At 49.1% G+C, this 24,345-nt stretch overlaps 1 protein-coding gene across 1 annotated transcript; it reads left to right on the forward strand.

Moving 5' to 3' along the window:
- The first annotated feature begins 946 nt into the window (after positions 1 to 946).
- Positions 947 to 19,306, forward strand: NCL (nucleolin). Its single transcript, XM_015410655.1, has 15 exons — positions 947 to 1,079; positions 3,595 to 3,714; positions 6,108 to 6,363; positions 6,741 to 6,917; positions 8,487 to 8,645; positions 8,938 to 9,024; positions 12,121 to 12,250; positions 13,855 to 13,991; positions 14,502 to 14,625; positions 15,467 to 15,597; positions 16,343 to 16,469; positions 16,631 to 16,782; positions 16,990 to 17,116; positions 18,511 to 18,725; positions 18,818 to 19,306. Exons 1-15 carry the CDS (start codon positions 1,062 to 1,064, stop codon positions 18,898 to 18,900), a joined length of 2,043 nt encoding a protein of 680 aa, XP_015266141.1. The 5' UTR covers positions 947 to 1,061; the 3' UTR covers positions 18,901 to 19,306.
- The last annotated feature ends 5,039 nt before the right edge of the window (positions 19,307 to 24,345 follow it).

Genomic DNA, 24,345 nt, shown 5'->3' on the forward strand with positions numbered 1-24,345 from the left:
TTGCAGAAAACCAATAAAATATTTTAAGATTCAGACAGTAGATGAAAGTAACAGGAGACCTTCACAAGCAGTTTCATGAGGCGACTCTTTTAAGGATCAGCAGAAGTCTTAGACTGATTTCTTTAATCCATTTATACCCTGCATTTCTCTCTAGTAAGCACCCAAAAACAGACTCCACATCTTTCTCCTTTCCTCCATTTTATCCCCAAAACAACCCTGTGAGGTAGGGTTAGGTTGAGAGTGTGACTGGCCCAAGGTCACCCAGCAAGGTTCCATGGTAAAAACGGGGACTCTTAACTACTACGACCATGCTGACTCTCCAAAGCCTGCACCCCTTTTTGTGCTCTCCCCAATCCTGGGCTTCTGTATACAACTATTATCCCAGCCTGCAGCCACTAGGTCCTGCCTCGCTCATCCAGGCTAGCATCCTATGAACGTTTACCTGGAAGTAAGCCCCATTGAACTCAGCAGGATTTACTTGGGAGTCAACGATTGGGCAATTGCACTGCAAGATCTCCCCCATTCCCATGCATCCTCCTAAATGCCCATTGCGAGGCCGCCTCCTTCCTCCCCTCACTCCCGCACACCTGAAACGGCCCCAATTTCACAAAATGGGCAGCACCACGCGGTTGCCTCGCCAGCACCCGCACACGTGCTTCACTTCCTCCGAGCCACTTCCGCCCGTCAGGACGCACCAATCGCGGGGCGCGTAGCACCCAGCGCCGTCTCCCTAATGGCCGCGACGCTTCCGCCCCGCCTCTCCCCGGGACGCGCTTTCCAACTGGGCGGGGCGGGGCCGGCCCCTATTGGTCCAGCCCCTCCGCCTCCGGGGAGGGGGGGAAGCCCAGCGAGTGGCTGTCTGTCTTGAGGAGTGGGCGGGGCGGGGGAGGCTGCGCGCCCTCTGATTGGCCGGGGCGACCTGGCGGGGGGGGCGGGGGAGACGGAGCGAAGCCAGTAGTCGACCTAACTCTTTCCGATTCAGGCCGAGACTCGAGTGTGGCGCTGGGATCGTGCGGTGGTGCTCTCGGCTCGCTCGACATCCGGACAACTCCGCCGCCATTATGGTGAAGCTCGCCAAGGTGAGCCCCGCGGCCTAGCTGAGGGGGGAACGCGGGAAGGAATGGGGGGGAGCGGGCGTCGAGCAAGGGGCGCCCCTTTTTTTCCTGGGGAAGGTTCGAAAAGGCCGCTGAGGCGAGGCCCCCCCGAGCAGCCTGGCGCGAGCGCGGTTTCCAGGCTCCCCCGCCCGCGTCGTTCTGTGAGGGAAGGAGAGAGAAGGGAGGTGCGGTTTCAAGTTCCCCCCTCCTCTCCCTCGTATTATTTTTTTCCTTCTCCCCCCCTCATTCTCCCTCCTCTCTTGGCTGGTGAGGCGCGCGTCGCCTTTGGAACGTTTGGCCGTTTCAAGGCTCCCCCCCCTTTTTTTCCTCTCCCTTTGGAAGGGATTTCCAGTCGAGAGGGAAATGGGGGGGGGAGACCGAGCGAGCGCGCGGGCTCGGAAGAGTTTCTAGGCGCCCCTCGCGCGCCCCAGCGACCTGCTGGCGGGGAAAGGGAGGACGGAGCGCGCACGCGCGCGCCTCCCTTTCTTTTCACCCCCGTCTTGCGCGCGCGTTCTCCCTCCCCCCTCCTCTTTTTTCCCCCTCGCCACGTGACGCAGCCCGGGGAGTTCGCGAGCACGTGGGAGGGGAGTGAAAAGAAGGCCGCCCGCCATGGCCCTGCTCGCTGCTTTCCCGGCGGCGGCACATCCACCACCACGCGGGCCGGGCCTTGCGGAAGCCGGAGGGGCGCGCTCGGGGGATGGCGTCTCCCGCCGCGCGCGCTTGCGGTGGGGTGGCGGCGGGGAGGGGCCTGGCCCGGCCCTCCCACGTGGGCAGAGAGGCCTACCCTTCTGGCCCGCGTGCTGCGCGCGGCGATTCCGTGCCCCGAGGGAGCGAGTCCTGCGCAGGTAAGCTGGGAGCGCCTTGGTAACCCCCGGGCACCGCCTTCTTCGCCCGCCGCGCTTGGTTTCCCGCCCCCGGCTGCACGGCGAGGGTGCAGCGCACGTGGTGCTCTTCTTCCTTCCTCCCGTTTGCTCCACGAGGTGGGCCAGGCTGACTGGCTCCAAATCACAGAGGAGGCCGACGCAGTTTTGCCTTGCTTATATTGTATTATATTGCATTGTAGTGCATGCTAACTACCCTATAATATGCACTTTGGTACGCAGTAATACAGCACGCTCTAGTGTGTGTACTATAATATGGGGTCGTATAGCAAAGCAAAAAAAAAATCAATCCCCTAACTAACCTATAATATGCACTTTGATACGCAGTAATACAGTACTCTTTAGTGTGTGCACTATAATATGAGATCATATAGCAAAAAAATCCCCCTTTCACAATATAGCAATTATATATATATATAATTCCCCATTTCACAACGGTTCCAGTCCAATAGCACCACAGAGACCCAAGGATATAAGGTTAGATCCAGGCGGGGTAGCCGTGTTGGTCTGAAGCAGCGGAACAAAGTCTGAGTCCAGTGGCACTTTTAAGCAGCGTTCCCATTAAGCTGCGACAGGGTGAGCCAGCTCGCAGTTTTGTAGACTCTGGCTCACACATTTTTGTCTTCGTTCAGGATGGATGGCTCCAGAGCAAACCATGCAGCAGCCAAATCGCTTGCCTGCAACTTTAATGCCAGTAGTTCACAAAGCAGAATTTTTGCTCACAAGACTCCACAGCTTGTTCTGCTCCAGACCAACATGGTTACCCTCCTGAAACTAAATTTAGGGTTAGCTGTGGTTCTTTTCCTTTTCCGTTAAAGCTACAGTTAGTACTTCAGAACAATGAAGATAACTGGAGAAGCATAAAATCCGGGTGTTTTTTTTTTTAAAGCTTGCTTTCCAGTAAATTACGGGGATGAAGGCATGGGCAACATATGCTTGGTTTTATTCCTGCTTTAAACTTTACTTTCCCCCCAGCCATGTGCAGGGCAGCTGCAGGCCTTCAGTCAAAGGAACCATTGTGGTCGGAGTGTTGAACTAGGATTGGTGGGGGGGATCAAATCCCTGTCTGGTCTTGCAGTGATTTTGCACCAGTCACCTTTGCTGAACACAGCCTACCTCGCAGGATTGCTGTGAGGGAAAAATACGGAAAAGAGCAACCTGCACACACGACTCCAAATGCCTTGGAGGCAGGGTGGCATACAACCTGAGTGTGGTGTAGAACACTAGAGTTTTGGAGGCCCAGTGTTCAAATCCCCGCTCACCATGAAAGCTCAGGAGGAGAGAATGACGCAGGTTGCTTTGGGCCCCCATTGACGACAAAGGCATGGTGAAATTAAACATTTAAGAGGGATTGGTGGACAAACAAATGGCTAGGGTTGTGCTGTGGGCTTCTGAGAGGAAATAAAGATGCTATTAACCCCGCTGTAATTACTTTCTGTACTGCTGTATCCTAAAGGTGGGCAAATGTTTCTGTGCTCAGAGTCGTGAGATCATATTGCTTACCCCCTGTGCACTGCACTTAACCACGTACATTCTTAATTGCAGTATCTCCTGTGAAATGTTACCGTTCAGGTTGTCGGAGAGGTTGAATCCTCATTCTCACATTCTGTCTCTTTCAGAACGTTAAAACCCAGCCTAAACAGAAAAAAATGGCTCCCCCACCTCCGAAGGAAGTGGACGACAGCGAAGAAGAGGATTCTTCAGAGGAGGAGGAGGAAGAGAGCAGCGAGGAGGAGGCGGTGAGAATTTAGCACATGGCCACTCGCAGTTCAGCACATGGCTGCTCACACACTTTGGTGCCTTTTTCTGTCTCTCTGGGTACTTGTTTTTGCTCTCAGCAGTGTGGCTTCCATATAACGGGGGAAGCACGTCGGCATTTCTCCATTATGAAAAGTTATTTCTGGATAGGTCCCCGTGTTTGCTGAGGTGCTTCTGGGCATGCTTGCAGATCCCATCCCCCTCCAAACAAAAAGGTGAATGTGATGGGCATGATAAAGTGCATGATGGCCACATCATGGGTAGGTAACAGCGTTCCGTGCGCTTTGGTGTTTAGTTATGCTGGCCACATGACCACGGAAATGTCTTCGGACAGCGCTGGCTCTTCGGCTTGGAAACGGAGATGAGCACCATAACCCTAGAGTTGGATTAGACTGGCTTTCGAGGAAGGGAACCTTTACCTTTACAGCAGCCCCATCGCATATTATATATCGAGTCTCACTTGGGCAACTTTTCATGTACTTCATATGTAACTTAATAAAAATGGTAGCCAACCACCCAATAAATAATGCGCAATTTAGAAATACATAAAAACATTAAAGCAATTGGGAGATTAAAAATATTTAAAATCATATCATTATTTAATTCATTTCTATACCGCCCATCCCCAGAGGGCTCAGGACGGTGTACACCATGCGTAAAAACATACAATGTTTAATTAAAAAATTTAAATACTCAAATGAAAAGCAAAACGATACCAAAATTATGGAGGAGGGGCCAGGAACGGTTATTGGGGGTGTTCTAGTTGAAACTAAATTCTTCACCCGCTGGTGAAACACAGTGGGTGAAGGGAATCTCCCTGGGGGATGGAGTTGCAAAGTTATCTTGAAACTTCCTGTTCTAGAACATAACATAAAAGCCAGCGTGATATAGCGGTTAAAGTATCAGACCATGATCTGGGAAACCCCGGTTTGAATCCCCACTCGGCTGCGGAACTTTGCGGGGTAACCTTAGCCCAATCGCACATCCTCAGCCTGGTCTACTTCACAGGGTTCTTGTGAGGATAAAAACAGGAGAACAGCATAAGCCGCTTGGGGAGAAAAGTAGGGTTTAAATAGAACAGGTAAGATAATACATCAGGATTATTTGTCTACAAATCGAGTGTTGGCATTTAAATAATTTTCTAAATTCTCTGGTGCTATTCCCCCCACAGAAGGTGATGTTGACTTTTTCCAGTCAATGCTGTACATTGCTTAGCTGTTGTAATCAAGCTAAAAAAAATTCCAAGTCTGGTTGAGCCCTTCCAGGTAACAATACTAGTTCTGTAGTGATATACTAACCAACTGAGTTTGAGAACAGTTCCAAAACACACACAGACACAAAACCAGCTTTATTCAGATATCACGAGTCCAGAGAATTGTCATAAATTTTTGGCTTGTTTTTGTTCAAATCTATAGAAATCACATTTCAGTCCTCAGATATGTATATTCTTTCACATTGAAATGGTCACCTTTGATTAGATTATCTCAGAGGTGGACTACAAGATGTACTTTATATCCCTAAAATAAGGACAGCAAAGATGTAGGTTTAAAGATTGAGCCAGGTGGTCAGCTGTGTTGGTCTGAAGCCGTAGAACAAATTTAGAGTCCAGTGGCACCTTTAAGAGCAACAAAGGAGGCTCACCTTGAATAAACCTTTGTTGTTCTTAAAGGTGCCCCTGGACTCTTAATCTGTTAATGTAGATTTTAAGTTTGGTTCATCCCTCTTTGGCTTGGGAACAGAGGAGAGCATCACACCCCTAGAGTTGGATTCGACTAGCTTTCGAGCAAGGGAAACCTTTACCTTTTATCCCCACAGTGGGACAGTCTTGTTCAGGGCAACCCATTGGGATTCCCGACCGCTAGGATTTGTTGTCGGTGCTTTAAAGGCCACGCTGGCTCTCCAGATGTTGGCTTGCTAGTTCCAGTTTGGGAAATTCTGGAGATTTGGGGGTGGAGCCTGGAAATTTTTTTTTTGGGGGGGGGGACCTCATTAGGGTATAATGCCATAGAATCCACTCTCCAAAGCTGCCGTTTTATCCAGGGGAACCGTATCAAAATGACAAAAAGTAGTGAGACGGCAGCGATGTTCCTGTCCTGAGCATTCCCAGTGTGAGTTGTCATCTGTAGAGTGAACAGGGAAGTAGCTGTTAATGGTACGCGAAACAGTAAAATGAGCTGCTTGGCTGAACAGTTCAGTTTCTGGTTTGGCAAAAGAGAAGCATCCAAGAAGATGCAAAATGCGGCACAGGCAAAACTTTCACCCGCTGCTGCATAACCTCTTGGTGGGTTAACTTTAAATGTTTCTCTCTGCCTCCACGTTGGACTGTTGGGTAGGATGACTGACCGTTCGCTCTGCTCTTTGTGGCTCCCCCCAGATGATCCCGCTGAAGAAAGCAGTCCCTCCAGCAAAAGCCGCAAACAAAAAGGCCGCTACCCCGGCAAAGAAGGCAGCGACCCCAGCGAAGAAGGGAGTCGTAACCCCGGCTAAAAAGGTCGCTGTTACTCCAGCGAAGAAGACACCAATCCCTGGCAAAGGAGCAAAAAACGGGAAGAACGCGAAGAAAGAAGAGAGTGATGAGGAGGAAGAGGAGGTCGATGACGAGGAGGAGGAAGATAGCGAAGAGGAGGAAGGTGAGTCTGGTGTCAAAAGTACTTTTCTGAGTTCGTTGTCTTGCCTGTTCAACCCAAATAGAACGGCAGAGCGTTAAGTGTTATTTTAGCCATGATGTAAAAGTCCCAGAGTTTCTTTTGTCAGAGAGACAGGTTTGGGCGATGTGGGTTTTTCCATCGAGTAGCAATTGCTGTATAAGCAATTGGGACGTGCATGTTGTGTGACTGACCAACCATTCAGAAAAAGATTCGCAGGAGAAGGGGGAATATTAAGGCCTGTAATGGTTTTTTTGTGATTCACAATCATATCCCAAAATGTTTTGATATGGGGGGGCAATATAGGGGTTCCATTAATCACCGCAAACAATAAAGGTGAACGATAAATCGCTTGGTTACAGACGAGTCCGAGACAGAGCCTCCAGTGCCAGTGAAGAAGCCGGCAGCCCAGGCCGCAGCCAAGAAACCCGCAGCCCAGGCAGCGGCCAAGAAACCCACAGCCCAGGCCGCGGCCAAGAAACAGGATTCGGAAGACGAGGAAGATGACGAAGAGGATGAGGAAGACGAGGAAGAAGACGGTGAGTCAGTTTTTGTCGGGGCGGCTAGATTTGAGTCGGCGGTACCTTACAAAGGGGAGCTCTGACTTTTAAAAGCTCATACCCCTGAAATCTTGTTAGTCTCTAACAGTGCTCTCTCTAAGCTGAGTTAGTGTGAGCCAGTTCGCGGTTTTTTAGCCTCCGGCTCATGCATTTTCGTCTCAGCTCAGGAAGGACGGCTCCAGACCAGGCTAAGTTATGCAGCAGCCGAATTGCTCGCTCACAGCTTTAATGCCAGGAGCTCACAAAGTGGACTTTTTGCTCACAAGACTCCGCAGCTTAGAGGGAGTCTCTAAGGGGCTCCTGGGCCCAACTCCAGCTGCTCTGCTGCAGACCCACGTGGCTACCTCAACGAAACATTTGCTAGTCCACTGAAGAACCCTGGGGCGTGAAAAGAATGAGAGTCCAGTAGTGCCTTTGAAGACTAACAGAATTTGTGGCAGGGTAGAAGGGTAAAGCTGTGAGCGAGCCATTTTGGCTCCTGCATAAATCAGTTTGCTCTTTTGGAGCCCTCCTTCCTGGGCGAAGGCAAAAAAATGTGTGAGCCGGAGGCTAAAAAACTGAGCTAGCTCACACTCACTCAGCTTAGAGGGCACACTGGGCCCCAGCACAGATGATGAACTTCGGGACTTAATACTGATGCTGATCGTGATGTCTCGGATGCGTACTGATGTGCTGGGCCCAGGAATGCTCCCTGCTGTCGCTGCAGATCCCGTGTCTTCGCTGAATTTAGGGCACCACGGCGTCTGTTATCTGTGGTTAGAGTATCAGACCAGGATCTATGAGAGCCAGGTTCGACTCCCCTCTCTGCCATGGGAGCTTGCTGGGTGACCTTGGGCCAGTCACGCTCCCAGCAATGTTCCCTCTAAGCTGTGGAGTGTTGTGAGCAAAAATACCACTTTGTGAGCTACTGGCACTAAAGTTGTGAGCGAGCAATTGACTACTGCATGAATTCATTTGCCCTGAAGCCATTCTTAAGCTAAGACAAAAATGTGTGAGCTGGAGGCTAAAAAACTGTGAGCTAGCTCACACTAACTCAGCTTAGAGGGAACAGTGGCTCCCAGCCTAACCTACCCCACAGGGGTGTTGTTGTGAGGATTAAACTGGGGTTCCTCTGAGTAAGCCTGCTGCATTTAGCCGTGGTCAGCATCCTCTTGTCTAAGTAGAAGAAGAAGAGATTGGATTTATACCCCGCCCTTCACTCAGAGTCTCAGGGTGGCTTACAAACTCCATTCCCTTCCCCTCCCCACAACAGACACCCTGTGAGGCAAGCGGGGCCAAAAGAGCTCTCTCAAGAACTGTCCTTGAGAGAACAACTCTGAGATAACTTGTGACTGACCCAAGGTCATCCATCAGCTGCAAGTGGAGGAGTGGGGAATCAAACCTGGTTCTCCCAGATTAGAGTCCGCGCACTTAACCACTGCACCGGACACCATCACGCACTTCCTGGCTCCTGTTCTTAAGGGAGCAGGAGAAATTACAGTGACGGCAGCATGCATTCTGCAGCTGTGGTTGTGGGGTGTATCTAAATTGGCCGCCTTTTGGTTTCAGACTCCGAAGAGGAGGCCATGGATACCACCCCAGCCAAAGGGAAGAAAGCCGTTCTGGCAAAGGCCGCCCCGGTCAAAGCTCCCGCAGCTGAGTCTGAGGACGAGGAAGATGAAGAAGACGACGACGAGGAAGATGATGAAGAGGAGGAGGAAGAGGAAGGTGAGTTGAATGTCGTCATCTGCTTTGATCGTGTGACGAATTGGTCTAGTCCTTCAATCATCCCCTTTGTTGCTTTCCCTTTTTCTGGTCTCAAAAGCTGGAAATGATGATTTCTCGCTGAGCTGATGTGATAAGAATCACATATGAATTAACAACAAAGATAGTCAAGTCCTGATCCAGCTGTCTCTTTCGGCAAGTGCTCTCTGTCCTCCCCCTTCTGGGATTCTTCTGACAGCTGGATGTCTTCTGTTTTTTTTCCCCCCGTCCCATTCTTCCCCTCACCCCCCCATAGAGTCTGTACAAGAAACACCTGGAAAGCGGAAGAAGGAAATGGCCAAACAGAAAGGCACCCCAGATGCCAAGAAGAAGAAAACTGAAGGTGAGCGGCCAGTGAGATATCCCAAGGGGTCTTCCTCATAGTGACTAATTGTGCTTGAATTTGTGGTGTGGAGAACCGTCGATCGCACGTCCCTCCATGTCTCGTGGCGCTTTCCTATCTCCCTTGGAAGCACCTGTAGGTATCAAAGCCAGGGTCACTATTTTCTGCAGCTTCAGCATGTGTACTAGACCCTCCCTTTCCCTGTGGTTAGTTGTTTAGCTGATGGGGGTTATATTTCTTAAAAACCCTTATTATCAGGTTTTGTTGTACTTTTAAGGCCCTTATGTATCACTTTTGAGGCTTCTATTGGGGTTACTATATCTATATCCTTTGCTATACTTGGTTGTCTGCCGCATCAGGCTGTTGTTATTAACATGTATTAATGTGTTAAAATTTTAATAAATATTTCCAAAAAAAAAAAAAGTCTGACCCTCCCTTGGTGTGGTAAGATAACCTACTTTACCCTGAGTTGGTCTAACTTACTCCGCAGTCACTCACCGCAAACAAAAGGGAAAAAAACCTTCGTTGAAGAAGTTCCTTAGAGGTTTTTTAAAAATGGGTTCAGTGGAGTCTTAATGCACAGAAAAATAACAAAACTAGGTATCCGTCTACTCAACTCTTGCAGCAGCAACATTGGTTCTTACAGCGAAAACGTGGTGTTTCGGTGCATCCAAAGAGTATCTTCGATCAGCAAGGGTGTGGGGGTATAAGGGGATACGAAGGGGGTGTTCGCTTCCAACATATGCTATATTATGTAGAGACAGACAGCCATAACCTCCTGACCTTCCCCAGATAATCCAGAGGGCAGTCTCCAAGGCAGTTCATTAATTTATTGATATAGATTTATATATTTTGATTTATACGCAGGCTCAAGGCGGCATACAACAGTTTGGTGAAGTGGTTCAGTGCGCGGACTCTAATCTGGGAGAACCGGGTTTGATTCCCCCACTCCTCCACTTGCACCTGCTGATGTGAGCTTGGGCAAGCCCTAGTTCTGATAAGAGCTGTCCTTGAAAAAGAGCAGTTCCTGTCAGAGTTCTCTCAGCCCCACCCACCTCACAGGGTGTCTGTTGTGGGGAGGGGAAGGGAGAGGAGTTTGTAAGCCGCTCTGAGACTCCCAAGTGAAGGGCGGGGTATAAATCCAATCTCTTCTCCTCCTCTTATAATACAATAAAGCACAGATGCGGAAGCTCAATACTATAAAAGTTCACATAAACTATATATATAAATAAATGCAGGTGGCATTTGCTGTAAGATGATCCGATGTAGCTAGACCAGTATCCAAGTTGTTCTTAATGCCAGTAACGTGATGGTCAAAACAGTTCAGATTGTAATAGCTCAATCATCAGTGAGGGCTCCTAATCGAAGGCCTGGCGGAAGAGTTTCTGGACAGGAGCAAGCTCCCCCCCCCCAACCAGATTCACAGCTGAACTGTGTGAAGGAATTAACAAGCCTTGGAGACGACCTTGGCCAGTAAACTGTTAGTCTGTGGGTGGGTGGCTGACACCTGCAGAGCAGTTGAGAGTACAGTGAAGTGAGAGTTTAGCTGGAATGTTTTTTCTAAGACCGCATCTCTCTTACCGGCGCCTCTCAGGAAGCGCATGCTTTGATGTCTAGCGGCTGGGCTCGTTGGGGAACGGTGGTGGGGTTCGCGCCCTGCCCCAAGGTGTGCTTGTACGAGCCCTTTCTCGCGTGTTCCGTGCACATCCTAATGGGAAGAAAAGAAGTGCCGCTGTTAAGGCGATTTGCAGGGAGCGGCAATCCTGCTTCGTTTTTCTCATTGGTGGCCAGTGTGCTGGGTCTCCGGGGGGGGGGGGGGGCCCCAAGAAGGGGGTGTAAGAAGAAAAAAGCGCAGAGAGGCCTCAAGCCCGTCCATTCCACCACCACCACCCCTGCACACCGCAAGGATCGCCTGAGGCACCCCTGACAAATCATCCAATCTCTGTTCCAACGTTTCCAAGGATGGAGAACCCACGACATCCCTGGGCGACCGATTCTACCACTGCACTGCCCTTGTATATATATACACATATATATATGTTATTTATTTTGAATCCTACTGTCCGGCAGATGTTTCTTCACCCACAATTTAAGCCCATTATTATGAGCCGTGTCCTCCACTACCAACTGAAACAGTGCCCTGCCTTCCTCTAAATGACAGCTCTTCAGATAACTTCAGAAGAGTAATTCTATTCCCCTCCCTCTGTCTCCTCCGGGCTGTACGTCCCAGTTCCCGCTGCCTTTCTTTGAAAGGTTTACTCCCCAAACCCTTAATCATCCCCATGTTCTCTGCACCCTTTGTAAGGTGTCTTTGTCTTCCCTATTATTATAATTTATTACATTTGTAAATCACCCTATCCCAGCTTATGCCGTGTTGTGGGCCAATGTATGTGGGGGCATAATGCCATTAAAAACACAAAACGTTAAAGTTCTATGGACAATTTAATAAAGTTAAAGACCCAAATATTAAGTTTTCAGAACTGGACGCAGTACCCCTAATGGGGTCTGATCAGTGTACTGTACAGTGGTGCTCAGTGTTCCTTCTAAGCTGAGTTAGTGTGAGGTAGCTCAGTTTCTTAGCCTCCGGCTCACACATTTTTTTGTCTTCGCTCAGGATGGGTGGCTCCAGAGCAAGCGAAATTATGCGGCAGCCAAATGGCTCGCTCACAACTTCAATGCCAGTCGCTCACAAAGTAGAATTTCTGCTCACAAGATTCCACAGCTTAGAAGGGAGCATTGTTGATTTCACATTTCATGTTCTAGGCACTGCGATCCATACAGTATACAAGCTCACTCTGCATACATACTTCATTATGGGTGTCCTGCTACTCAAAGCCAAGCTACGGGGGGGTGTCTTGGCAGTTTTTGCCACACCATTCCAAAGAGGTTTTTTTGGGGGGGTCTTCCATGGGAGAAGATGGCTCGGGACCGTGTCTGCAGCAGTCTTAGCTGCCAGTATAAGTGCTTACTATGACCGTACCAAGGATTTGTTTCTCTGCAGACTGATGTATTGGGAACTCTTGCAGCTGGGCAGGGACTACGCTTTGGTCATTATTGACAGCGGTTAGTATAACTGTTTTTCGGTGCCCCTTTTAGAAACCGCCTTCTCCCTCTTCATGGGCAATCTGAACTCCAACAAGGACTTTGAAGAAATGAAGGCCGCCATCAGGGACTTCTTTGCCAAAAAGGACCTGCAAGTCCAAGAAATCAGGATTGGCAACTCAAAGTAAGAGTGTGACTGTATAAAACCTTATTTTGCTGGCTTGTCTTGAGTCTGCGAGATGGGCGCCTGTTAACCACTGACTTTGGTGTGGGTGTGTTGCTTGAAAGAGCAGGTCCAGACCGGGCTACTGGGGGGAGGGGGTACGGCTGAAGAAGAGGTTGGGTGAAGGCAGCTCAGTATTAGAGGACAGGTCCCCGGCCTTCTTGAGTCCCCGAGCCCCTTTAGAATTCTGACCCAGGACAGTGGACACAACCACAAAATGGCTGCTGCAGGGGGTGGAGCCCGGCCACAAAATGTCAGGGAGTGAGGAGTGTGTGTGTATAACTTCAGTAGTAACTCTTCAACATCTCATTAGAAGGTCTGCTTAGCGGGATGCCTTTTAATCTGCAATGGCCAATCCAGTGGAGCACCGGATCAGGTCCAAGGTTCTGGTTTTGGCGCTCAGGGACCTCCATACCTTCTGGACCTCCTCGCCCAGTATGCCCCTGGAAGAGTGTTACGCTCAGGGAATAGGAACCTCCTGGTGGTCCCCGGCCTGAGAGAAGTCTGGCTGTCCTCAACCATGGGCTAGAGCTTTTTTGGCCCTGGGCCCTGCCTGGTGGAACTCTGCCAGAAAATGTCCGTCCCCTGCAGGAGCTACTACCTTTCTTCAGGGCATGCAAGGCAGAGATGTTCCATGAGGCCTTTGGTTGAAGACAGCAACAGGGCACTTTTTGGCACTCTCGTCCCCCCTCCCTGGAGATGTACAATTTCCAGAGATTTTGAAGCTCGGGCGGAAAAAAACCCTGTGTTCTCTCCCCCCCCCTGGTTTTTTACCAGAAAAAACTGAAATTTTTGGGGAAATTGAAAAAAAATGCTACATTAACTCTTTTCTCTTTTCCATATTGAAAGTCATTTTTTTTAAGGAACATAAGATACGACTATGGACATTTTTACTTGGCATGAAATTATCACAACTTGCCTATTAAAAATATAGTGTATCCAAACAATTATTACAAACAAGAATACCCACCCACATGCAAAAACAAAACTGAAGCCTTTTTATTTTCTTCTGACAAGAAATGCATCTTGTTCTTGCATTGGAGAGTTCAGTTTGTGACCTAGGACTTTCTTGTCCTCAGTGGACAGAAATTAGATCAATCTGATACCATACGTATTTTTTAGAAAAGATTTGGAAAATATTTGAACACCTTGTCTTAAAATATTTTATTCATTGTGTTAAAATAAAACGTTCTGTAATCAATTTTTTTCCTTTTCTTTTTTTCAATTTTTCGGAAAAAAACAAAAAAGTATTCAGGGAAAAAATGGGGGGGGGGTGTTTTTTTCCCCGGGCCTTCACATCTCTACCCCTCCCCCAGGGAGACTGGGGGGCTGAAATTATCTCCGCCATCTTGTAATGTATATGTGCGCTGGTTGTATCTATTGTGGTTCATTGGTAGGCTTTAATTTAGATTTTAACTTGAGAATTCACAAGTTAGGATTATCCGCTTTCAGTCACGTCCTTTTCCCGCTTTCACGCATCTCAAATCCGCTACAGAGTCTAGTCAGGAAACTGTGTAGGTGCATCTAGTTCCGTATCAGAAATAATCCACGTTTCTGAACTGCAGGAAGTTCGGCTACGTGGACTTCTCCTCCGAAGCCGAGCTGGACAAAGCGTTGAAGTTGAACGGGAAGAAATTAATGGGCTTGGAAATGAAACTGGAAAAGGCCAAGAGTAAAGAGAGTCTGACTCAGAACAAGAAAGGTCAGTAGAGCTGTCTCGGCTGGCGCCGCTCGCATGGGCTAGGGAGCTGTTAACAGCAGCCCGCTTTCCCTTTGCCTTCTGTCACACCCAGCTCAGCACTCTTGGCGATGCATTTCTTGACCCCAGGGGGGGCTTACAGTCAAAGTGCTCTCTGTTTAAAGCAGACCACAATGAAGCTGTTCCCTACTGGGGCTTTCTTTCTGGGACAACGGCATCGCCTTTGGTTTCCCCAGAGCTGTTCATACAGGTGCCAGGGCTTGTCGTTTAGCGTACCTTGTTGTGTGGGAGGGACCGTGGCTCAGCAGCAGAGCATCTGCTTGTGTCATGCAGAAAAAGCCCCAAGTTCAATCCCCGGCATCTCCAGTTAAAAGGATCAGGTAGCAGGAGCTGAGAGAGACCTCTGCCCGAGACCCTGGAGAGCTGCTGCCCATCTGAGTCGATAGCACAGACCTTGATGGGTCTGATTCAGTAGAAGGCAGCTTCAAGTGTTCATCTGTGTGTGTCTTCTAGAGAGGGATGCAAGAACCATCTTTGTGAAGAACCTCGCTTACAGCGTAACCCAAGAGGACCTGCAGGAAGTGTTTGAGAACGCCATGGAAATCAGGCTGGTGTCCAAAGACGGGAGCAGCAAAGGGTACGTAGTTGGGGCCGCCATCATCAATGTAATTTCCTGGGAATTTATGACGTGTGTCCCATCTAGTGCTGCCACAGTGCACTAGAGCAGGGGTCCCCAACCTTGTTGAGCCTGTCGGATTCTGACAGTGTGGTGGCCACATTCACAAAATGGCTGCCACAGAGCCTGTTTGGTGTCGTGGTTAAGTGCGCGGACTCTAACCTGGGAGGACCGGGTTTGGTTCCCCACTCCTCCACATGCAACTGCTAGTGTGACCTTGGGTCCGTCACAAGTTCTCTCAGAGCTGTTCTTGCAAAAGAGCCGTTTCTGTCAGAGTTCTCTCAGCCCCACCTACCTCCCAGGGTGTCTGTTGTGGGGAGGGGAAAGGGAAAGGAGATTGTAAGCTGCTCTGAGACTCCTTCGGGTAGTGAAGAGCGGGGTATAAATCCGATCTCTCTTTTTCTTCCTCCACATGCAGCTGCTGGTGTGACCTTGGGTCCGTCACAAGTTCTCTCAGAGCTGTTCTCTCACAAACAGTTCTCAGAAGAGCTCTCTCAGCCTCAGGGAAAGGAGTTTGTGAGCCGCTCTGAGACACCTTTGGGTAGTGACAGTTCTTGTGCTATGGCCAGAGCGGTGTTTTTAAAAACCTGCACAGCCATTCAGAAGCCTTGCTGGGTAAAAGCCCTGTTTGCCCACACCCACTGGCTAAAAACACTCCGGTGGGTCCCGAGAAGGGCATCGGCAGCACCCACAGGGGCACCATGTCGGGGACCCCCATGCCGGTGAGACCGCTTTTGATAACCGCCACACCATTTACCGAAGGGGGAAACATTCGCTCAGAAGTCTCTCCTCCCGATTTTAGGATCGCCTACATTGAGTTTAAATCTGAAGCCGACGCCGAGAAAGCGATGGAGAAGCAAGGGATGGAGCTCGAGGGCCGTTCCATCGTCCTCGACTACACAGGAGAGAAGAGCCAGCTGGACGGCAGGAAAGGTACGAAGGGGGGCAGGTAGAGCCCCGGAGTGGACTCCCGGGCTGCCGAATGCACCACGGAGGAGCTGCTGTCTCTGGGAGCCCAGCCAGAAATGTTCCCTCTAAGCTGTGGAGTCTTGTGAGCAAAAATCCTACTTTGTGAGCTGCCGGCATTAAAGGTTGTGAGCGAGCGATTTGGCTGCTGCATAAATTAGTTTGCTCTGAAGCCATCCCTTCCTGAGCTAAGACACAGATGTGTGAGCCGGGGGCTAAAGAACTGTGAGCTAGCTCATACTAGCTCAGCTTTAGAGGGAACACTGCTCTGGACGTCTCTCCCTGACACGGCAGTGGTGTTGGGAGGCGAAGGGCCTCATCCTGCTTGCCCACCGCCACAAAAACCTATGTCTGTGTGTGTGTGACAAAGTAGACATTGAATGCTCCCTCTAAGCTGTGGAGTCTTGTGAGCAAAAATTCTACTGTTTCTCCCCCCCCCCCCCATTAATTTTATTTTAAAATAAATGGTTTACAAAGATAATCATAGATACATAAAATACAGAATATACATAAAGCAATCAATAAATAAGGTAATTTAAACCCCTGAAGTATTCAAGATTATAAAAATAGGTAATAATACATCAACATAGAGCTCGCACTAACTCAGCTTAGCGGGAACACTGGTCATGGCTGAGTTGGAGAAGTCCTGATCAGTGTGGAGAGACCTTGAAGGTCTATTCAGAACGTGGAATAAGCAGGTATCTCTTTGCAGGCGGAGAGTCCAGAACCCTCGTCGTGAACAACCTGTCCTACGATGCAACAGAGGATGCTCTCCAGGAGGTGTTTGATAAGGCGTTGGCCATCAGGATTCCACAGAACAACCAAGGAAGGCCTAAAGGGTAAGTAGGAAACCGACACCCGTGCCGTGGCTGGTTCAGGGAAGCAAAAGACTCAAGCAGGTAGAGCGACAGGACCCCATTCCCTTTTGAGGTTGTTCCCAGCCCTCGTCTTGCATTAGGAGAGCACGTTCTCCTCTTGACCCCGGTTCCTCTCTGCTCAGGTACGCTTTCATAGAGTTCACCACAGTCGAAGAAGCCAAAGAAGCCTTCACTTCCCACAACAACACAGAGATCGAAGGTCGAACAATCAGGCTGGAGTTTAGCACACCGGCGGGCCAAAACAGGAGCTTCAACGCCAGAGGGGGATTTGGTCGTAAGCAGACTTTGGTGTCCTTGCGGGGGAACGGTGGCCCACTTCTTAGCATATGGGGGATGCTGTTGGGTCTCTCTGCTTTCCATGCACCTCAGTGCTTGAGCATGCGTGTAAAATGCGCAGTTGTGGAGCCCCCTTGAAATCCAAAACACCCCCCCGGTAAAGCTACAAGTTGAACTGTTCTGTTTTTTTCCCCCCTCTGTTCAGAGCAAAGCAAAACACTCTTTGTCAAAGGCCTATCTGAGGACACCACAGAAGAAACACTGCGAGAGTCCTTTGACGGCTCCATTGGTGCAAGAATAGTCACAGACAGAGACACGGGCTCCTCCAAAGGGTATGCATAAGAGCCAAATGCTATTTTGTTGCGTAGAGAAAAATGTGGCTGGCTTGCATTGGGAAACCCATGTAGCGCAGAAGTGCTTTTGATTCGGAAAGCAGGCGTTCTTACCCTTCTCAATGAGCTCCTTCCTGCTGGAAATCCAGTGGCAGGCAATGGATTCGCCCGAGAAGAAGAGCCAAGACCGTGGTGGGTGACCGTGAGTGCCTCTGCCTGCTTCAGAGGAGCACGAAAGTCCCCCCCATGGCACAACTCTTGCGCGTCGCCTGCAAGTTCCGAGTATGCAGTGGTAACTGTGAGCCGCCTTTTCTCCAGGCAGCCATTCAGCACCCTCTTTGGTGTGGTGATTAAGAGTGGCGGACTGTAATGTGGAGAGCTGGGTTTGATTCCCCACTCCCTCCACAGGAGGCCGACGGCGTCTGTTCCCTCCGAATTCTCTCAGCCCCACCTACCTCACACACGGTGTCTGTTGTGGGGAGAGGAAGAGAAGGCAGTTTGAAGCCAAGGTTGCAAGGTTGGGTTTAGGGCTGTGAAAAAAAAAATTCGGCCCGATTTGGAATCAATTTCAGCCAGCAGAAAGACCTCCTGCGTGTCGGCAGTGCGTCTTTCTGCCAGCCGAATGCCAATTTCGGCCCTGTTATATCCTATAGGCCATTGGAGTCAATGGCGAAAACATAGGGTATATTTTGGGGGCTGGAGGAGAGGGGGTTTGAGGAAGAGGCTCCGAACTCGGAGGGTAGCTGCTGGGGCCTCTCCCGAAGATACCCACCAAATTTCAAGAACATTGGACCAGGGGGTCCAATTCTGTGGTCCCTCAAACAGGTTGCCCCTATCCGCTCCATTGTTCTCTATGGTGGGGAAAATTTGGCAGCAAGCCAATTCAGATCAGAGACACTGAATGGGCCATTTTTGGGGGTGCATTTGGTTCAGACGAACCGAATGCACATCCCTAGTTGGGTTGGCATGAGGAATCGCTGCATTTCATCATGGCCATGTTTCATAAGCAGAACCCCTGCTGGACCAGACCAGTGAGGGCCCATCTAGTCCAGCATCCTGCCCCAAGCAGTGGCCAGCCAGTTCCTCTGGAGGGCCAACGACAGGGCAGAGAGGCCGAGACTTTCAGGTTGCCTCCTGGCTCTAGGATTGGGAGGATTAGTGCCTCTGAATTCTCCCCCCCCCAAAAAAAAAAAAACAACCCCAAAACCCCTATGTTAGTTGGTGCTTACGTTTTAAAGCCTTAAAGAGCTGCAACAGCCTCTTCCATGCCTTGGTGTAGAATGGTAGCAAAGGGTCACTTCTGAATACGGGTGTACGCTCTGTGTGGGCGTGCACGTGCACAACAGACGGCCCACCTGCTGTGTCGTAACTCAGGCCGTCTCCTTTTCTCCTAGGTTCGGCTTTGTGGACTTCAGCTCCCCTGAAGACGCCAAGGCGGCAAAGGAAGCCATGGAGGACGGGGAAATCGATGGCAACAAAGTGACCCTCGACTTCGCCAAGCCTAAGGGCGACGGGCCCCGCGGTGGTGGCGGTGGCTTCGGCCGCGGAGGAAGAGGCGGGCGAGGCGGCAGAGGGGGCTTTGGCGGCCGGGGTGGGAGAGGCTTTGGAGGTGAGTGTGCTGACACAGACACAACTCGTTTTGCATTTTTAAGTCCTCTGAGCTTGGAATCTGCATCTTACGCTTTCTGAAATCTCTCTTAGGCCGAGGAGGCGGTTTCCGAGGAGGCAGAGGGGGCGGCGGCGACCACAGGCCACAAGGCAAAAAGATAAAATTCGACGACTGAGTCGGCTCGTTGCGTCTGAAAGGACTCTGGGGTTTTTAAATTCTGTCACCACGCAATGACGGAGCCTTTTGAGGACATTCCAAGATGCATTTGCAGTCCCTCGATTAAGAGCTACTGGGGGTGGGTGGGGGGAGAATATCCTTTCAACGAAGAAACAGCCATTCGACTGCCTGGCCACAAATATGAACTTTTTTTAAGAAAAGCAACAAGAGATGTTGGGAGTTGACCCGTGTCAGTGCATTGTCCCGAATTTATAACGTTTCCCCCCCCCATGTAAAAAAAGATAGCTTCCTTATACATTTCTGTAGTTCCTCCTCCTTGTTTATTCCTTGCTGTAAAAATGCAAAAAATGTTTTATCACTTGTCTTGGCACACTGTCTTGGACAGATTAAAGGGCCTAAATGGATTTGTGTGTGTCCTTGCGAATTTCCTTCCATGCCGGCTGGAGCCAGGAGGCTGTGGAGAGAAGAAAGTACACAACTGGAAGCGCTACTTTATTTTGTGTGTCCCTCGTCCCATCCCGCGCTACTAGAAATGTTTAGCAGGAGTTAACTTGTCTTGTATAATCTGGTTCCCGATTAGAGTCTTGGTTTGGTGCATCCTAACAGTGAAAATGCCTTACCGGGGGGCGACCCTTGGGGTATCTTCCTGGGGTCTCCCACACTTGGGCTCCTTGGAGCAGAAGGCGTGGAAATTGACGTTTGCAGAAGTTGTATTTGTCATGTTTATGCTGTGTGAGAGGCTGAGTAATTTTTAATAAACTTCTAGGTACTCTTAATTTTTTAAAAAGATACATAATTTTTAATGGTTCTTCGTCTTGAAATGTTGGCAAAGTCACCGGATGGATGGCTGGTTCCAGAGTGAAGAGGATTTGTGCATCTTGAATCGCCACACTGCGGCATAATGGTAGATCCAGTAGATCCCTGAAGACTTAACGAAATGGGCGGCTCATGCCCTGCCATGAATTCTTGTTAATCTTTTAAGGTGTGACTTGGACCCTTGCTCTTTTCTACTGCTACAGACAGACTGACTACACGGATAACAACATAACGGTGTTGAGAATTCAGCTTTCTTTTAGACAAAAACGCCTTGACCAAACCTGTGTGTAGAAGCAGGTGCTACTGGTATAAGGCTTCATTTTTTTTTCCAATTAACATTTTATTGGTAGGATTATAAAGTTTCGAGAAGTCATAACTGTCAATTACTTATAACATTAGAAATGTACATAAGGATCATAAGAAAAGTTAAACATTCAAACCAATACACCGATTACAAAAACAAACAACATCAACAACAAAAAACGTAAGCTTCAAAGAATAATACATACTACAATATACCTTTGAACAAAGTAACTTGTTTTAGCCTCAATTTGCAATTGGAGCCTGTACTGTTTGTTGTTTTAGATACAACCAAGTGTCTTCTGCCAACAAGACTATCTGTAGACATCCAATAATATATCTAACCATGTTAAACACAAAGTACAACCCACAAATCAGGTTTTACTAAAGCCTACTTGCTGTAATTTAGTTGAACCATTAATAAGTCCTCACAACCATTTAACATAGTTATCCCAGGATGCTGAGATGAATTTTTCGTCTGATAGGGCTTCTAGAATTGGAAACCATTTAGCTTCGAACCCAAAATGTACGACGTTCCTTTTATTTCTGTTAACTTTAGAGACATGTTTGATACAATGCTATATGCGGCTAGGCTATCTATTGCATCTTGCTGGAAAGATATCTCCCCACCTAACATTCAAACTTGGTACAAGAAGCTGTGGAATCAGTTCATTATGGAAAGCATCACAGATAAAGTTATAAGGCTTCATTACCTTGCATCATGTTCTGTCCCGGAGTTTGTGTTGACGCAAAGGGTCTCCGGCTTCTCATTGCACACAGGTTTGAACATGAGGGGCCTGTGGAGTCTCGTGAGCAAAAGTTTTACTTGGTGAGCAACCGGCATTAAAGTTGTGACTGAGCATTTTGGCTGCGGCATGAATTAGTTTGCTCCGGAGCCATCCCTTCCTGAGCCAAGACGACAATCTGTGAGCCAGAGGCTGAAAACTTGTGAGCTAGCTCACACTAGCTCAGCTTTTAGAGTGAACACTGGCTTTGATGAAAGCAAAGACCATTTTAGGCTGTAGTGATAGAACCTCAAGTGGTAAAAATTCTGAACTGCAGAGCATCCCTTGCCCCACACTGAGAGTAAAATGCTGAACTGCAGAGCATCCCTTGTATACCTTGTGGCTAATGGCCACTGATGGACTTATGCTCCATGTGCTTATTTAATTCCCTTTTGAAGCTGTCCATGCTTGTAGCCACCGCCACCTCCTGTGGCAGTGAATTCCACGTGTGAATCCCTCTGTGTGATCAGTGGGAATGTCATAGAAACAAAATTCTTGGCTTTAGTATGTTCAGCATTCAGTCTTAGGGATGGGATAGAGGATATTTGGGACCTCCAGCTGTTCCCATGTATGAGCCACTCCATGGAGAGAAGGGGGCTGTGGCTGAGCATCTGTTTGGCGTGCAGAAGGTCCCAGGTTCGAGCCCTGGCCATCGCCAGTTCAAAAATAGGACCAGGTGGTATCCCCCAGCCCCCTATGTATTGAAACTGACAATTCCATCCTTCGGAAGGGTCTTTTCTGTGGCCCGATTCCCTTCTGCGGTTATAGAGGGTCCTTACACAAAGGTGCCTATGGCTGAGCGTGCTTGTCCAAGTGGCACAGGCAAAGTAGAAATAGTCAAACATACATTGCTTGGGTGTAGTCTCTACAAAGAAATGCGAGCCAAATTTGTTCGACCTCTACTGGCGAAATTCATGGGTCTCCTGGACTCTTGAGTTAAGGAATTTACTTTTGACAGATTCTAACCCTCGCGAAGACTGTGCTGTGCGACGACAACAAAAATTCTCAAGTTACACTCGCTCCAGATTTTGGGCTGTAGCTGCTAGAATCCGCAAAGATTACCTAAAGGGGTGATGATGTAAATGTCCCCTAGATTTTGCATTCCCCAAGGATATTCTGTTCCCTTCTTTTAAACACTTCTTTCTTAAGTCTTTGTACATTTTACTATAATAGTCCCATACAAATGGCTGTCTTTTCTGTAAACTAGTTCGTTTCGATCTACGCTGGCCATGGGCCGTGATAACAATAAACAATGGGAAACTATGGACCAGGCGGGAGGTGTCATAAAAGACCTTTCTCTGCCTGCTGCCTGACTTTGCATAAATAAGGTGTCTCGTCGTATGTTCACCCCAAGAAAAGAAAAATCAGCTTGTGAGATTGCTAAAAAAAAATCAGGTCTCATTTTTGCCTGGTAGTTGTGAGGGTGCCGGGAAGCGGACTTAGGAAACCCCTGCGGCAAAAAAAAGCCGCTGGTGAGATTCAGCCATTTTGCAAGAGAGCGATTGTTGGACAGGTGCCCAGAGGCCGCTGAGAGGAAAATGGAAGATGCAGTGGTGCTGTAAATCCCTCTGTGCACCAGGGGGCAGCAAACACCACAAAGGAGCCTTGATGCACACACACACACACACACTTCACACACCCCTTGCCTTGCAAGAGCTATTTTGCATGGGTGGGGGACTGTAGGGCGTCTGGATTGAATGGAACTGCAAAGGCTTCTGGGGAAAGTAGTCTTGCAGCTTTAAATGAAGCCTCAAGTCAGTTTGGAAGGTGAGGGTGTCGTTTCCCAGCTGCAGGGACTGCCCTTCGGTTTCCAAAAAGCAGTGTTGTTGTAACGCTCGACTGGATGTCTGAACAAAAGGGATTGTTGACTCTCAAAAGCTTAGACCCCGAAACTTCTGTCCGTCTTTCACATTAGTGCAAGACCAGAAGGTCGGTAGCTCGGAAGTTCGAGACCCGAGTGCTGCGTGACGGAGTGAGCTCCTGAGAGCCAGTTTGGTGTCGTGGTTAAGTGCGGGGACTCTAATCTGGGAGAACCGGGTTTGATTCCCCACTCCTCCACATGGCAGCTGCTGGATGACCTTGGGCAAGCCGTAGTTCTGATAAGACCTGTCCTTGAAAAAGCCGTTTCTGTCAGAGCTCTCTCAGGCCCACCTACCTCACAGGGTGTCTGTTGTGGGGAGGGGAAGGGAAAGGAGATTGTAAGCCGCTCTGAGACACCTTTGGGTAGTGAAGGGCGGGGGATAAATCCAATTTCCTCCTCCTGTGGTGTAGTGGTACTGCGCGGACTTCAGTGGTTTGGTGTAGTGGTTGAACTGCGCAGACTAATCTGGGAGAGCCGGGTTTGATTCCCCACTCCTCCACCTGCACCTGGCTGGATGACCTTGGGCAAGCCGTAGTTCTGATAAGAGCTGTCCTTGAAAAAGAGCCGTTTCTGTCAAGAGCTCTCTCAGCCCCACCTACCTCACAGGGTGTCTGCTGTGGGGAGGGGAAGGGAAAGGAGTTTGTAAGCCGCTCTGAGATTCCTTTGGGTAGTGAAGAGCGGGCTATTAATCCAATCTCCTCTTCTTCTGCTCCCCAAGCAGGTTGGGGACTTTTGACACGGGCTCTACTGCAAGGTATCTGTCAGGTTTAACAGCCCCATGTCATCGCAGAGCATACATGCTTGCACGCTTTAACGTTCTGCCATCAGAGGTGCTTTTAGGGAGGTACCGCCAGATACCGTATGTAGACAGACTTTGTCCTTGCTCTCTAAAAGATACAGAATCCACGACACACACCATACTTCATTGCCACCTCTACAGGGACATCCGGTCTTGTTTTATTACTCCATTTCTAGAGGGTAAGAGCTGGCACTCTGATGACTCAATTGTTCACTTTCTTCTGTTTCATTCTAACTGCAAAATAATAGAGGCTGTTGCAAAAAATGTTATATTATGCAAGCAGAAGCTTGAATAGCCAAGGGTAAATGACTGATGCATCTTGGTATTTTCCCGTATTCCCATGATGTTTTGTGCTTTCATGCCAATAAAGGGGGGGGTGTGGTGTGTGTGTGTGAGCTCCCGTCTCTGGCCCCAGCTCCTGCCAACCTAGCAGTTTGAAAGGACAAAACTGCAAGTAGGTACTGCTTCGGTGGGAAGGTAACAGCGTTCCATGCGCCTTGGCATCTAGTCACATCGGCCACATGACCATGGAAAACGTCTTCGGACAGCGCTGGCTCTTCGGCTTGGAAACGGAGATGAGCACCGCATTCCTAGAGTCGGATTCAACTGGCTTTCAAGCAAGGGGAAACTTTACCTTTACCTAAGAACATAAGAGACGCCAATGTTAGATCAGGCCACATGACCATGGAAAACGTCTTCGGACAGCGCTGGCTCTTCGGCTTGGAAACGGAGATGAGCACCGCATTCCTAGAGTCGGATTCGACTGGCTTTCAAGCAAGGGGAAACTTTACCTTTACCTAAGAACATAAGAGACGCCAATGTTAGATCAGGCCAAAGGCCCATCCAGCCCAACACTCTCTATCTCACAGTGGCCGGAAATAC

Source organism: Gekko japonicus, unplaced genomic scaffold, assembly GCF_001447785.1.
Source record: "Gekko japonicus isolate JY-2015 unplaced genomic scaffold, Gekko_japonicus_V1.1 scaffold4661, whole genome shotgun sequence".
Lineage (NCBI taxonomy): Eukaryota > Metazoa > Chordata > Lepidosauria > Squamata > Gekkonidae > Gekko > Gekko japonicus.

What these genes read in the sequence shown, in the direction of transcription:
- NCL (XM_015410655.1), top strand. An exon ending in ATCAGGATTGGCAACTCAAA is followed by an intron (nt 12,251 to 13,854) that starts GTAAGAGTGTGA and finishes TCTGAACTGCAG; the next exon opens with GAAGTTCGGCTACGTGGACT. An exon ending in CCAGCTGGACGGCAGGAAAG is followed by an intron (nt 15,598 to 16,342) that starts GTACGAAGGGGG and finishes ATCTCTTTGCAG; the next exon opens with GCGGAGAGTCCAGAACCCTC.